The sequence below is a fragment of the Musa acuminata genome, chromosome BXJ3-1, assembly GCF_036884655.1.
Source record: "Musa acuminata AAA Group cultivar baxijiao chromosome BXJ3-1, Cavendish_Baxijiao_AAA, whole genome shotgun sequence".
Taxonomy (NCBI): domain Eukaryota; kingdom Viridiplantae; phylum Streptophyta; class Magnoliopsida; order Zingiberales; family Musaceae; genus Musa; species Musa acuminata.
This window is the reverse complement of record NC_088349.1, coordinates 658,186-673,633: the sequence shown is the minus strand read 5'-3', so window position 1 is coordinate 673,633 and position 15,448 is coordinate 658,186. Positions and strand designations below refer to the sequence as shown.

General features: G+C 38.4%; 3 protein-coding genes across 4 annotated transcripts; all 3 read right to left on the bottom strand.

The window, feature by feature from the left end:
- Positions 1-1,214: 1,214 nt before the first annotated feature.
- On the bottom strand, positions 1,215-4,833 carry LOC135629745 (uncharacterized). 2 transcript variants are annotated; one of them, XM_065137626.1, is made up of 2 exons: positions 3,556-4,833; positions 1,215-1,532 (listed from the first exon to the last, which is right to left on the bottom strand). In XM_065137626.1, the coding sequence occupies exon 1, from the start codon at positions 4,634-4,636 to the stop codon at positions 3,614-3,616; it is 1,023 nt and encodes a 340-aa protein (XP_064993698.1). In that variant the 5' UTR covers positions 4,637-4,833; the 3' UTR covers positions 1,215-1,532; positions 3,556-3,613. The 2 variants fall into 2 exon arrangements, with proteins under 2 accessions (XP_064993698.1, XP_064993697.1); XM_065137625.1 differs by lacking the exon at positions 1,215-1,532 and adding an exon at positions 2,877-3,265.
- A 1,357-nt stretch (positions 4,834-6,190) lies between these two features.
- On the bottom strand, positions 6,191-10,179 carry LOC135629746 (mitochondrial phosphate carrier protein 1, mitochondrial-like). Its single transcript, XM_065137627.1, has 6 exons — positions 9,685-10,179; positions 8,490-8,839; positions 8,301-8,344; positions 7,500-7,714; positions 7,278-7,402; positions 6,191-6,625 (listed from the first exon to the last, which is right to left on the bottom strand). The coding sequence occupies exons 1-6, from the start codon at positions 9,841-9,843 to the stop codon at positions 6,571-6,573; spliced, it is 948 nt and encodes a 315-aa protein (XP_064993699.1). The 5' UTR covers positions 9,844-10,179; the 3' UTR covers positions 6,191-6,570.
- Positions 10,180-10,328: 149 nt separating this feature from the next.
- Positions 10,329-14,800, bottom strand: LOC135629749 (outer envelope pore protein 21B, chloroplastic-like). The gene is made up of 5 exons (XM_065137630.1): positions 14,651-14,800; positions 14,092-14,166; positions 13,834-13,986; positions 11,046-11,144; positions 10,329-10,560 (listed from the first exon to the last, which is right to left on the bottom strand). Exons 1-5 carry the CDS (start codon positions 14,741-14,743, stop codon positions 10,477-10,479), a joined length of 504 nt encoding a protein of 167 aa, XP_064993702.1. The 5' UTR covers positions 14,744-14,800; the 3' UTR covers positions 10,329-10,476.
- Between the last annotated feature and the right edge of the window lie 648 nt (positions 14,801-15,448).

Below are 15,448 nucleotides of genomic sequence, written 5' to 3'. Positions count from 1 at the left end.
ACGGATAGTACTGTGATAGCGAATATCGACATAATCAACTGGAATGTTAAAATTATATTTTTATCATTTATTTTTTTTATTTTTATTAATAAAATCAATGACATTAGAATAAGTGGATTTAGATATTTTATTTTCATAACCACATTAATATAGTTAACTAGGGTAACATATAATTAACCCCATATTACACTACGGGTTGACATCATCAATTATCTAAAGCAAGAGACTTCTCTCTACAAAACAATTAAAACAAAAAAAATAAAATAAAAGGTTGATAAGAAGTTCAAGCAACTGTAATGGTCCGTATTTTCGATCCATCAATATTTAACACCTGAAGTTCAATCAATTTGGATATGACGCCTTAATTGAACACTTCAATTCTCGAAGATGACACCAACACCAATTGGAACATCTAAAGGGAATATTCCCCTTCAAACCACCTAATATACTATAACAATGGTTGCAAAATTAACATGTCTTTATTCCATGTTAATTAGACTTAAATTCGAACCTCATTTGATACATATATTTCTACCTTAGACTGAGACAAGATATATATATATATATATATATATATATATATATATATATATATATATATATATATATATATATATATATATATATATATATATATATATATATATATATATATTGCATCATCAGACTTGAGCAAGATAAGAGATGCAAATATTTTTTTTCATAAAACAAGATACAAAATAAAATAAATATTTTCTTACGAGATGAGTTTTTACTGCCCTCAAATGGAACTCTCCCACAACTAAAACCTTTTTCTCTATTCTAATTGTAACTCTCAAAAAAATAGATCGCTTCAAATCAATTTGAGATGAAAACCAAAATTGATCATATGAAATAATAGATGTATTATTTACTATGAAATAATGGCACATAACAAATGCCAAAACAAGCAGATCTCAAGTCTCCCAAGAAGGAAACTTTAGTGTCAATAAACGATGGAACTCAAACTGCTACAAAGGAAGCGTAAGAGGGACAATAATATCTGCAGACATATATGGAGCCACTAAAAATGACAGATGGAGAAAGGATTCTGACCACAAGATGTGAGTTGACAAAGGTCTCTCTCTCTCTCTGCACTTTATGCCATGTCCACACCATCCATTGGCTTCTGCAGTGGCTGCCACCTTTCAACACAGCATTCATCCACAGAATACATATGAAAAAGACAAATCTCTCTCTCTCTCTCTCTCTCTCTCTCTCTCTAAGGCAGAACATGTGAGCTGAAAACACCAGAAAAAGCTGACCACATGTTTTAGACTTGGATTATTTTTGTGTTTCTAAAGCAGCCAGGGACTGTGTTGACAGTCATCAGTATGCTTAGATATGTGGCCACCAACATTAGATGAAAGGAAACAGGTTTTTGAGGGCATTTAGTTCAGTAGGGGAGTGCTAATCTTTGACTGAGTGAAAAGTGATCCCTTTCCTCCTTCAATGCTGTCCATCTTCTTCTTCTTTGGTGCTTTTAATGCCATGTTTTGATTGACTTGTCAATGCTGTGTGCACAAGATTCAAACATTCATTTTGCTATGAGTAATGGATGGATGGAACTAAAACCAGATTTCTTTTACTATGATGTCAACATGTGACAGTGGACACAATGACAAGTAGAGGCAAACTTGGTGTTTGGTTCTTATGGTGCTGCAACCATGACTTTTCTTTGTGGCTGTGAAGATGCAAGAGAAAAAAGTTCAGATAAAGAGCAAAATAAACAACATTTCTCATGTGTGGACAAAAGATGAGACACCAAATCATTCTTTTGTCTCTCTCTGTTTATTGGGTTTTGTTAACAGTGACTTCTGATGAATAACAAATATCCAGAAACAAGAATAAAAATATCTGATGGGCATTATAAAATTGGCTCATTTGTGGAAATGATTCTGACCATATAAAAGAAGTGGTGCAACAGTGAAGGGATTGAGCTTTATCTGCTCCTTTTTTTTGGGGGAGGGGATGGGGGTGGGAGGGCATATCAGAGTAGGCCTCAACAAGAAAAAGAGAGCCAAAGAATTAATACCAATCCATGACATTAAGTGCAGAGAGAACTTGGCCACATATTAGGGACCTTGTTTCTCCTTTTTTTTTTTTTTGCTATGTTTGGTCCCCTCTCATTGGTACATTTCTTTTTATCGGAATATCAACAGAAAAACTCAATCTTTTTACCCCATCTCTCTATCCATTATATATAATATTGGGTTATTGGGATATAGTAATGCTTGTGCATATTATCCTCCGAGACTCAACAATGTGCAATCGAAACGGGATTTCCTGTTGTACGCGTACACTTGCATGTTCTCGTAGAAATGATTCCTAGAGTGATGTGGTATCTTTTGTTAGAAAAAAAAAACACTATAAAAACCTCAAGTAAGGATAATGAGCCGGCTTGGTCAAGACCCGAAAGGCTCATATGGGTCGGCCTTGGACCGGTTTAGATGTGGCCTGGTTAAAAAGGGCTCAACTTACCATGATGCTCGAACAAAAGACTTAATTGTTTGTTAAATTCATTTAAAAAAAATTAAAAATGATGACGTACACCCGAATACATTAAAATCATAGTTATAAAACTTTGACCAAACCAGTCAGTTGGATCATAAAAAGTTCACTAATTAGATGATTTAAATGTTGAAAATATTAAAATACTTCATTTTTTTATTCATTATCAAAATATCATATTATAAGAAGTAATTTTATAATATTATCTAAATGATTTTTATGTTTCACATAACATTTTATTTTTCTAACAAATTATTAAACTTATGATTTGATTCATCCAATCAGATTTTTCTTTTTCTAAGACATCATTTCATGTGCTACGTATCATTACACAAAACAACACTGAGTTCAGTATAATGTGTCCCATTTTGAAACCTATTAAACAGTATTATTACTTAAAAAAAGGAACAACATGCCGGAAGGGCCCACGTGGCAAAGAGAGGCCCCATCTGTGACACCCACACGCACAATGGGCCCAGGCCCAGGCCCAGCCAATTGGGCCCAACAATGTGACTGACATGGCTGGGCTTAAGGGCCTTGTGGCCCACCCGTTGGCTGATTCAAATAAGCTTCATCGAAGCCTAGAGTTCGGCTCGACTCGGTTGACTTTTCAAATAAGCTTCATCGAACTCTTGAGTTCGGCTCGACTCGGTTGACTCGTTCCGAAGAGTGCCTCCATTCCATCATCTAAACCCAACCCTTCCTCGACCATTACCCGATATCACCATAGATTTGACTACCTCAAACCACAGACAACGATCAATGTATGATCTGACCAACTTTGACAATCTTGAGATCATCATATGAAATTTCACATTCAATGATCATAAAAATAGATTCATAATCAATCAAGAACAAGTAATTCAAAGCATCCAATAAAATGAAGCGCCAAAGATAAGAAGAGCACACAAGTACCTAAATACACACATATATATATATATACTTCTTATCATGCAATTCTACAACATTATTAACCTACTCCATGAATTCATAGGAGTCAAAACACATGGGTTAAAGAGACTATACCCATAGCACAGCAGCGGCAGTGTAATCTGATCTCCTTCGCCTTCTGCTGCTTCTCGGGTCACTCCAGCATCGGGTTGCCGCTGCTCTCGCCCGAGCACTCCTCCGCATCATCTTCGTTCTCTGGGGCTGCCTCCCCATTGTTGTTCTTGTTGCTGCCGTCGTTATTGTGATCGTTATCCTCCCTCGCGGGGCACCGAGTCTCAAGCAACTGCAGCCGCCTCCGGAAGTCCCCCATCTCCCTCTCCATCAGGAAAATACGCTCCTTTAGCGTCAAGTTCTCCTCCTCCAGCCTCGCGATGTGCGCGTCCTGGTCGTCGACCCTGCTCTCAAGCAGGTCCGCCGCGGACTCCAGGCCGTGCTCCTCCCCTGGATACAACATCTCGAACCGGCTCACGTCGTGGTCCAGCCGCCGCTCCACCTCCAGGTGCTCCTCCACGTCGCTCTCGCTCGACCCCTCTTCGTCCTCGACGTCATCCTCGCCACCGCCGGTGGCGGCGGCGGGCCGGATCTCGTGGCCGCTCGGCGATCGGAGGCGGATCAGGCCCTTCATCGAGCCGTAGCCGTCGACGCCCCACTCCTCCTTAACCATGTCGGCGAGGTCCTCGCGGGTCGGGGAGAACCTGGGGGTCGGGAGGACCGCCGGCGTAACGGGGCACGGCGACACCAGCGACGCAATCCCGCCAGACTTCTTGGCGCGGATGATGAAGGAGGTCGTGTTTCGGGGGGCGAAGGGGGCGGAGCGCGGAAACTTCTTCTTGGGGTAGAACCTGCGAGCCTTGACGCGGTTCTGGAACTGTAGCTCGTGGAGAGTCGGAGGCCTGTAGCCGGAGACGCCAGCGCCGGCTCCGCCACCGCCGCCAAGGGGGACACCCGCTCCTACTCCACCAGAGATTGTCGCCGCCTTCTTCCGCATGTCGGCGGCCTTCTTAGCCTTCCAGTTCGTCCGACCCGGTTTGACCCCGCCAGGGGCAGCAAAGGGCGGAGGCGGCGGAACGGGGTTCGGAAACCCCATGGACTCCTCCGCCACCGGCGGCGGCCAGATCCCGAAGCTCCGGTTCATCAACTGCGACGGATCGTTCATCGATTCTCCGGCCACAAATCAAGAAACCCCTAAAATCCTCTACCACACACAAGCGTAGATCGTCCCGCAGTCGAAGCCAAGGAGGCGTACGATCTAATCAGCCAGAACGAGACATCGTAACCCTAACCCTAGATTTCGAGATCGAAATCGAAATCGAAAGGCATCGGGGAAGGAAAGGGAAGGGAACGGGAACCGATTCCTCCGATGACGCTCCCTCTGCTAGGATAATATATAGAGATGGACCGGTGACATGGACGGCTAAGATGGTTATGGACGGATGTGATATGGTTTTCCAGCTTCGGGTTACGATTTGAGTTTCCAACCCGAGTGACGACTTCGCTCACGAATCACAGATGGGATCTATATTTCCGAATGATTAGAATCAAAGCTGTCCTAATATTTCGTCGAAAGATAAAGACAACAATACGGGAGGCAAAAATCGTTGACATGGGATGAAATGCCTAATAATGTCGAAAATATTAAGAAAAGAAATAATAGTAATAGTAGTAGTAATAATAATGATGATTATAATAATAATATAGTATTACTATTAATAATAATTATCCTCTAAAATTTTATATATTTAATTAAATTTTTTTTGACAAATGGTAAGTGACGAAGAAGATGAGATTATCTTACAACAATGTTTCGTACATTATCATCGTATCAATGTTTTAGATATAAAAATATATTAAATGAGATTTCAAAACCATCATCATCCTATAAATTTGAATATACTAATTAACTTAGCTAGTAAAAACTTAATCGTTGCATCAAATCTCAATTTATACAAAAAAAAGAGATAAAATTATTTATATAAAAAAAAATTTCTACCCTTCACATTAGCATTAGAGCAGGAGATCACAAAATAAAATTTCATCAAAAGATGAAGAGCCAAAGTTAAGAGTGGCAGTCTTAGGACCATTCTATATGATTTATCTTTATTTTATTTGCATTTTTATGGGTAATAATTACTAACATCATCTAACTGGCACAGTAAAATTTACATCTTTTATGAAACAAAATCCACAGACTGCTTGTTTGTATCCGCAAAATGCACAAACTACATGGTGTAGTCATATATGCATGGAACATTTACTTCTACCTGATATCTGGGCAACCATGTAGTTTGTGCATTTCATATGGCACAGGACAATGGTCTCCTAAACAACCTTTGCACCTGAAGTAAATGAAGCACAAGAATAAGTGCTTCTTTGGTACTTTGTTTCCAGCAACAATTATATGCAATATTAGCATATCATATCCAATCATTAAAAATAGCTGAAGCATCAGTGAAGCTCAACTCATTGCCATGTCATATGCTATTCTACCATGTCATATGCATTGCACATTCTGAAGATATTGACTGCTCCTACTCTTCAATCTTTTTTGTGCTTATGCACTACTGCCTGGCATTGTCATCTGGCCCTATGGACCAACCATCATTCTGTTTTCTTGTTTGAAATGCTCAAAGATCATAATTACAATGACAACTTCAGCTATCTATCAATTGTCATTACTGAGGCAGTAGGACAATTTTAAAGCATGGTAACATTTCGAATTATGATATACTTTACCAAAGAAGTGTACATGTGTCTAGCGAAAACTTGTAGAAAATACTATCATCATTAGTACATGACATTATTCTGTGTAAAGAAGTGTGGTGTGCACTAGTCAATAAAAAACAACTCATAAAAAATTTCTGTCCAAAGCACAAATCGTTCATACTGCAAAGAGAAATGTGTTGCCTTGATTTTTTTCACTTCGTTGCAGAACCTTTTACTCCAAGAAAAAATCAGCTTTGCTGGAATTAGGTGTTGGTCATAGCCATTAAGAAGGTAGAAGCCATCTCCCGTACCATACAGGAGTATGGTAGAATGTCAATCATTTCTCATTCACTGCACAATCTATCAACATCAATTCCAAGCATCTCATCAGGTTAAGCTATTAACTTCATCAAAATCACGGGCAATACCACCACTTGTCGGCCTGAAACATTTAAATGCAAAAATTACATGTTGTGTTCTTTCAATCAATGTAGATATCTCAACAACATTTTGAATATACACCTTTTTCTTTCTTAACTCCTTAGGCAATAGGCAGTATTAGTTTTGTTAGGTAGGAGCATATGTTGATGGATGCTGTTAGCCTGGTTCAGACTTAAGGCCAGTTTTTTTTTTTTTTCCATTTTAGCTCAAAAATATTAAAAGAAGATGCTAAAATATGGAGGGAATGGAGGTTATATATTAATGATCACGATTGAGGTTTCAACATCTAGTGCAACAGCCTAAGTCTATTAACCCAATCTATATGCACATATTCTTTTCATTTCACATAATGTTTATTCTGCACATCTGACCTATCATGAATCGGAGGAACTGATTTTAAAGGCAACTCCCTTTTGCTCAATGACATTAATCTGTTCCATACTTCCAGTCCTTACAGAATGCAGAACAGGTTTAAGTGAAAATGGTATTTAAAGAGAATCTACAATTGGCAAGTGTTCTAAAGCTAGGAAATGTTTAAGTGTTTCATGTGAAGTAGAAATAGTGCAACTGAAATAGTTTAGTAAATGTAGTTTAACTAACCACTATGGAACATTGTAGATTTTGTGCAACTTCCAGAGATTTAAGATACTTACAATCCAGTTAACACTTTAATAGTATCATAGAAGAACCACTGCAAGGTTATAACAGGTCCAACAAGTGTAAATCGAACAGGAAGGCTTCTTGTAAACAAATTGGGAAATCCTATGTTCTTCGCAGCCTGCATATATGTAAGACAAGTTTCTTGTTGGAGTAGCTTAAGCATCTATAGTAGGGTGAAGAAACAATCCAAGAAAAACAGGGGAGATAATAATAACCTGCAAGATATTGTCAGCTTTTTTATTGTAAAGTGAAGAAACAATATTATCTGCAGGATTTGACACAACGGTACCGATAGCTCCGGATGCATAACCAGCTATACAAGTCACCCCAAGTTGTTGAGCTCTTGAACAGTCCTCCTTTTTCTTTTGGATAACATTATGGTATAGTATATCCACAGTATGCTCAAATGTGGAGAACATGAGAATAGAAACTGCATAAATGGTGGTTTGTCAAACTTGAGTTGTATTATTTTACAGAGATATGATAATAGAAAGAGCCTAACAGATTTACAAGACAGAAACTTAATTACAAACACACCATAAAAACCATGATAAAGCTAGGCGATGTTGATTATCTAAATAAGGGTATAGAGAAGTGTACTCTGTTTGTTCGTCTGTCTAAGTATATTTCTGAAAGCGTTCAACTTACTAGATGTCAAAGCTAAACACAATAAGCAAATGTTGCTAACAGGGATACTCCGATAAAGTTAACAGGGTTATATTCACATCAGTTAATAGATGTTTCAAGTTTCTACAAGAAATACTTAGATATAGAAAAAGAATACAGCATAGAAACTGTTCCTAGATCATTAAATTCTAGGGACAAATTAGGCATGTTCTCTTTTTAGAACTGCTTTAAGAAGCAACCTCAACAGTACCTAAAGCACCTGTACAGTAGCACAGCACTAGAGCACACAAAAGGAAATGCAATCACTGGGAAATTGAATAACTTGAACACAAATTATGATAATCATGCATGCAAATAAAGTAAACGAAGGGAGAGAAGGAAAAAGTTACATGGTAGATTCCGGCCCCAGAGTGGTAAAAGTCCCTTGTAGAAGCTGCATTGGGAATGAAAACAAAATACTTGTTCACATACAAACGATTGAAAGTTAGGGAGGATCATTTCAGGATCTTAATGCAGACTAGGTTCCAGATTAAACTATGTTACAAGACAAAGAAAGACCATCTCTCTAAGATGATTACCCAGACAGGCCTTCAGATGCATATAACTTTGGGAAGCCATCAATCAAGCCCTTAGCAAAATTGGGTTGTGTTTGAACACGAACTTTCACAGCCTCAAATGGGCAAAGGGCAACATCTGCTATTACTTGTGCAGATGCACTGCTTGCAAAGAAGATTGTGCTCCTATTATATCCTGTCAATACATCAGAATACATCTTTTTGAAATACTCATAGAGCCCAAACTTGCAGCCGCCTTGAGCACCATATCCAAACAGTTTGCCAGCCCAGCCTCTCCAAAGGGAAGACGGCCCTTGTTCTTTGACAAGGATATGCAAACCCGAAAAGATGCTGTTGTATTTAAGGGGGTTCACCTGTCATTAGCAGCAATTACAAACAACGATAGACTTAAGAAAAACATAAAAAACATACTCTCACTAGAATGTTGCTTTATGAGCATAAATTTGAAAACAACCTAACCCATTAAAGATACAAGTCATAGGAATGAGATATTGACCTAGCAATTAAATTTATGATTGAAAGGAAAGCAGATTTAAGTGCCAAATCCGTCATTCCTGTATATTGATTAGGTGCTATATATATTTTTGAATTTTTTTTCTGGTTAAAATAACTGTTTAACCAAATAATACCGAATGCAAAGTCATTTTCCAAAGAATCTAAAGATCAAATATTTATAGAGGAAAATGGATCCTAAGTACGGTAAGCAGATATTCTTCCAAGTATATCCACAAAGAACAAGCTCCAGTTATACCTCAGGTATACAATCTAGATAAATTAGTGCCACCATGGTTAGTGTGCAACCCTAGACATAATTCTAGAGCAAGAACATAAACCCGCACTAAAGTTGCAATGACAAGCATTGATTCTACTCCCACTTCTGTGGAAATTCCTACCACATAGAATTCAAAGCGTAGAGTTCCTTTTGATACTCTCGCAATATCCAACGGCATCAGATTCCTAGAGAATCAATAAAGCCGCTTTTATTCCCAGTTCAAACCATGCCCGCACGAATCCAATTTCCTTTAGATTCCCCATCTCATATATACCCCATTAAAGCCGGAATCCGAATGATCTCATCATGGACATCAAGAATCCACTTTCCTTAAAGAAAAAGGAACAACTTTGATCCAAAAGAAGGGCAGGTAAGTGCAAAACGATGGAAAAACGAGCTCTTGTTAAGGGATCAACCACAACTCACCTGCATGTTGACCTTCAAAACATCGAGGGGGGTGATGGCGAGATGGGTTGTGCCGGCGCTGAGCATCCCACCGACGGCGCACACAGCATAGTACTCCGGCGAGAAGACCCGCATCCCCTTCCACCAGCCGTTGCCCTTCCCAGCTTCACCTGCGCCCATCGCTACTCCTGGCCCTCCCACTCCACCTCCGCAGCGTCACGTCTCCCTCCTCCAATACGACCTGCGAGATCGGGGAAACGGAGTTCCCGTGCTGAATGCCACAGTCGCTCGAAGGAAAACGAACCACGTTGCTCCAACCGGCGGCGGTCTTAAGCCCTGAACCCTCGGAGACACAAAGTTACCATAAACCCCCTAACAATATAAAAAATTCCTCCGACGGTCCCAACACTCAAGGGGATCTCTAGTCATAATAGAAGGGTAGTTTCGGAAGCAGGGGCACGGTTACGCTTCTTCCACGTGGCGACATGAATCCTTCACCTCTTCCGTTGCGGTGACGGTCGACTCCGTAATTAACATCAAGACACGCCCGATTCGGGAGCAATCGGATCCAAATATGTCACGTCATAAGATCCACAAAGATCCGAAGACTGGCAATTTTTGGATTTGGATCCGAAATCAAACGAGAAAAGATGAGGACATCAGTGTGCTACGATATTCCAACAAATAGCATTTAATGGAGTTCACTCCACATGACAAAACCAATCAATTAGAAGAGGTTTATGCCGTCTCAGACAATCTCGGTTTGACCTATGGAGGAATTCGATGGCATAATGTGACATCTCTTTTCTTGGATCATAAATCAAATCTGACATTCCATTTACCATGGATATCTGCACCGAGGGTCCAATTATTTTCCCTGATCTGCAAGTACGGCACCTGCATTACGAAGACAAAAAAAAAGAACATAAATCATATCAGAAAGACCTAAATTGTATTCATATATAGATAGACTATGCATGTCCCTCTTACTGCTTCCTCAAGATTAATTATTGTTGTCAAATTGATTTCCTCTTATCGGCGAGTCACATTTCTTAGAAGCATCTTTAAAATGTCAAATTCCAAATCATACAAGCAGATGTAAACAATTTGGTCAGCTAAATGTCAATTTCCTAAGTTTTGATTTACTCCTTATATTATTTAGGAAGTATGCATAAAAAGTAAAAGCACTGACTAAATAAAGTAAATTATGTGCTTAAAATTTCAGAAGATCCCTGCAACTGCTCTACATGCAGCAAATGCTCATCTTTTTCAGCACACATGGATGTGATTGAAATCAAATTTTATGTATGACTAGCAATTGTTGAGTAGGCTAAACATATAAGCTGCCATGAGCCAATGCACTGAGATGGAGACACCTATACCTGGTCGCAAATTTCGTATCCTATTTTAATCCTCACGTCTTGGTCCTTTTGGAAATTGAATATGCTCCACGCCAACTCAACTGCTCCTCTTGGCTTCCTCTACAAAGAGAAATGACAATCGTCAATATTAAACAAGAAATTTCAAGCATATCATTAGGGCTTTCCAGTCCTCTACAGAGAGAAATAACAATTGTCAATATTAAACAAGAAATTTCCAGCATAACATTAGGGCTTTCCGGGTGAAACAGTAGAGGTTGCCAATCAGTACGAGAATCAATTGGATGGTGAGAAAGCCCAATGGTTGTTTTCCTGATTTTCAAATTATTATGATGAATTGAATGGAATGAAGGTTTTAAAATAAAAAATGTACAAAGAATGGCATACTCACTTTAGATATAAAGATATAACAATCACAGTCAAAGTGCAAAAACAGGTGCAGTGTTCCTCAAAGAAAAAGCAACTAAAAGGATTGCATGCGGTAGAACTCTTATCAACAAAATTTTGGGTGGATGTCCAATCAACCTTATTAAATTATGCCAGAGATGCATGGAGAAAATATAAACATTTTATTAGAATATAGTCAATTATCACATCTGCAGGTTTACCTACTATCGCAATGCTAACCGAGTAACATAATTATTTCAGATCTAACACTGTAAGAAGGTTCTCGCCAATAGTGAAGATACCTCAATTAATTTTCCTTGGTGCTGCTATTGTTCAATTATTAGGTCTGCAGTTTTACCTACTATTGTACTGTTCATCCAATCAACATGATGTTTCAGATCAACCACTGCAAGAAGGTACTTCCTGATAACGATGACACCTTTAATTTTCCCTCAACCGCTACTTTTGGCCCAGGCCCAAATGACAACCTGGTCCCTGGTTCAAATCCAAATCTTAAATCAACATCCAAGCCTAAAGCTCCCACAGGATGTAATCTTATATTGTGACTAACCCATGGGACCACAGGTTTTGGATGGATCTGGTTCAACAACATGTAATGTGGCGCTAATCCAACTCTGACCAGAAGCAAATAAATCTCTGCTTAGAGGTAGCACCACCATATTTATGCCGATAATGACAATAATAAGAAAATAGAAATCTACAACATTTATAAGAAATCAAACTTTTCGCATCTCAACATGTTGCCAATTACGATGAATTTGATTTTGCACAATGTTTCGGTGACATGCATAGACGATACATCTAATCTTTTAATGCAAGGCTCACAAGATCAAATCAGGTATAGATCAATTGTATGATTTTAGATAAGGATCAGTTTCAGCTAATCATGGCTCCTACTACTGCTCTTATAATATTGCAATGATTGGAACTTGACCAGGAAAATTAGAAATTTTGATGTTTCCTTGACCCACCAACAAATGACTAAACTTCCTGATTTAACACAAAATTTCGTCAAGATCAGGAGGATCGCCAAAATCCACTGTTCTTGGTGATCCCTCGAAAAATCAAGGATTTTTTAATAACTGATCCTTTACAAACCATGATTTATGATATCCTCCTAACATTTGTATTTTAATTACCCACTACTTCAAAATGGAAGGCATCTTCAAAGCTCCAATTTTTAATTCTGCAGCCAACACAAGGATCATCAAAAGACAGGCTGCGATAATGATCGGATATATTTTGCCCCTTTTAACCTCAAATGGCATGTATTAATCGCAAACACCATATAAAACCAAACCTAGATTGCTTGGGAACCACCTAACAGCGACCTACAAAATTTTATTTCTAAAATTATAAGATAGGTCCCTACCTAAAAATGGCAAGTTAAAACTATAAGAAGATGACAAAAAATGCAAAATGAGATGAACAATGTGACTGATGAAAATAGAAATTGCAAAAAGATATAAGAAATTTGGCATCTTTGAAGGGGTAAATATGTACAGTCTTGACTCTAAAAATATTTTTACAAATGTTGTTTCCAAGACTTGAACTTCCGTCTCCCATGTCACTAGGGAGCAATCGGCTCACCCTCAATTACATGGCATGCATAAACAAATCAATTAATCAAATTCTATGAAAAGTCTTATGATGTCCGACCCTACTAAGCTCCTATTTTACTTCATTGTCTTCAATTCAGTACTTCAAGTTGGAAGTTACTTAAGGTTCAAATGTTTAATACCAGAGCCAACAATAGATATGAGGGCCAAAGTTCAACAAAAAGAATTGAGACCAAGAATGGCGATCAAATCGTAACTTGAGATTAGATAAGTTCTATCATCGGGAAGTCATTTTGATAAAAAAAAATCAACTTTGAAAAGTGACCATAAAACGACCAGGCATTAACCCAAAATTTTGATGAGAACATTTCATTCAACCCAAACCCTTTTTGAAAATAACAAAATTTTGCACAAAACAACTTGAACTCATCACAGCTGGAATAGAGCTGAACCAGAGAAACATTAGGACGTTTGTGATAATCACGACATGCTTATGCTTAATGTGAACTGAACTGGTCTTCAGCCAAAATCGGATCCAAAAGCCCAGACCCATTAAAAAAAATCTTGCACTACACCCATTTACCCAAGACCAAACACAAAAAATAACATTCATTTTGCTGAAGAAAATTCACTAAAGCTTAGTCATTCTATGAATTGGAAGACCACAATAAAATTAGACAAGAAACGCGGGATGGAACATGGGACATATTTATCTTTACTATATCTAGGTAAGTATGAAAAACAGATAATCTATAAGCAAAATAGAATATGCATGCACAGTTGAACCTTCATAAAAGAGATAGTGCAGCATCAATAATACAAACCTCTTTAAATTCTTTGTCAAAATAGCACTTTCCTTTCAAGTTTATGCCCACTAGACCGTTGGCTGTGATTGGAAATGACTTCTTTCCCCTAACACTGTAACTGAGTTTTTCTTCTTTGTTGAGCTGAACACCTATACCCATGCTAGCTGATAACTACATGATAAGAACAAAGGCATTTCGCATCCCAATGTTTGGTTAGACGCTTTAAATTCAAGATCGTTGTTATGTTGCTAGCCAGGACCCGAGCATGAGAATTACCTCGGGATAGAAATGCCGAACAAACAGGGCAAGAAAACTAGGAGTCCCAGCCCCCGTGTCTAATTCTCCATGAGCCTGGCAGGACACATTTATAATAAATTATCAGTCTGCTCATTCCTGACATATTAATCATCTTACAAGCAAGGAACACCGTTCTAAGCATTGAACAGGGCACATAGAGTAGAAGATTTACTGTAATGCTTTAACCAAACCAAAAAATATCAACATTCTTGAACGAAAAGCACAAGCTAAAACTGATGCGATAAATTAAACGATAACCTCTAATGGACTGTTCCAAGAAATGCACGCGAGACATTTTTACCATCAATTTCCGTTTTAGACGGACAAAGTTCAACTTTCATTTCGAACATTAAGACCGGAACTTTGCAGAACACACAAGAAAACGCTCACCAAAATAAGATTCAAAATTTACACTAATCCCTCATCAACACGAACAAAAACTTGCGATCTGTATCAAAGCTTTCACAGGAACTGTGCGGCGCACATCGCAGGAGGGTAGAATGCAAAAGAGGGGAGAAAGAAATGAGGGGGGGCAAACCTGCAGTAGGGTTTTGGAGGCGAGGGGAATCTTCTCCTTGGCGTGGATCCTAAGAGATTCGGAATCGCCATCGTACCTGAGCGAGCTCTCCATCCCCTCTCCTCTTTCGAACCCTAGCGGACGAGGAGCCGACGGGACACGGCAGGGGCTTCTTGTGACGCCCCCACCTCCCGCCCTTGCTTTTATACCTGCAAAGCCACGCGAGGAAACTTGCAACAGTGAGTCATGCTACTTAGCATGGGTGGTCAACTCATGACATGACTGCATGAGTGCAATTAAAGAGTATAAATCTCGACAAAAGCCTATGAAAAGAAGCAAAAGAAATTTCAAGTTTTAATGATCTTAATCAAAATAAACCAACTTTAACTTGATTTTTAAAGGAGAAATTTATCTGTGTCACAGAAAAAGAAAATAAATGAAAGAATTATATTATCCTAAGTTAAATTAATAACGACAAGAATATATGATTATTTGCTCTTTCTTAATTTGGATAAAAGGAAAAAAAAGATGATTCAATCTTTCATTTAGATAAAGAAGATTAAGGGTTTGATAATTAGATCTCTGGCATATATTTATGAAATATATGTACACAAGTAGATCTTAGAGGACGACATGATAGGATTCGAGTCATGAAAATAGTTTTGATAGGAGTTTGATGTATCAAGTTCATCGCATCGCTAAGTATGATTTTTTGGTTAATTTTGGTTGATCAAAGAAAGTCAATCAAATTATTACATGGTAAAGTTAAATTACTTTGATAACTCCTTAATATTGTGTTGGGAAATGTTTTCATGTAAT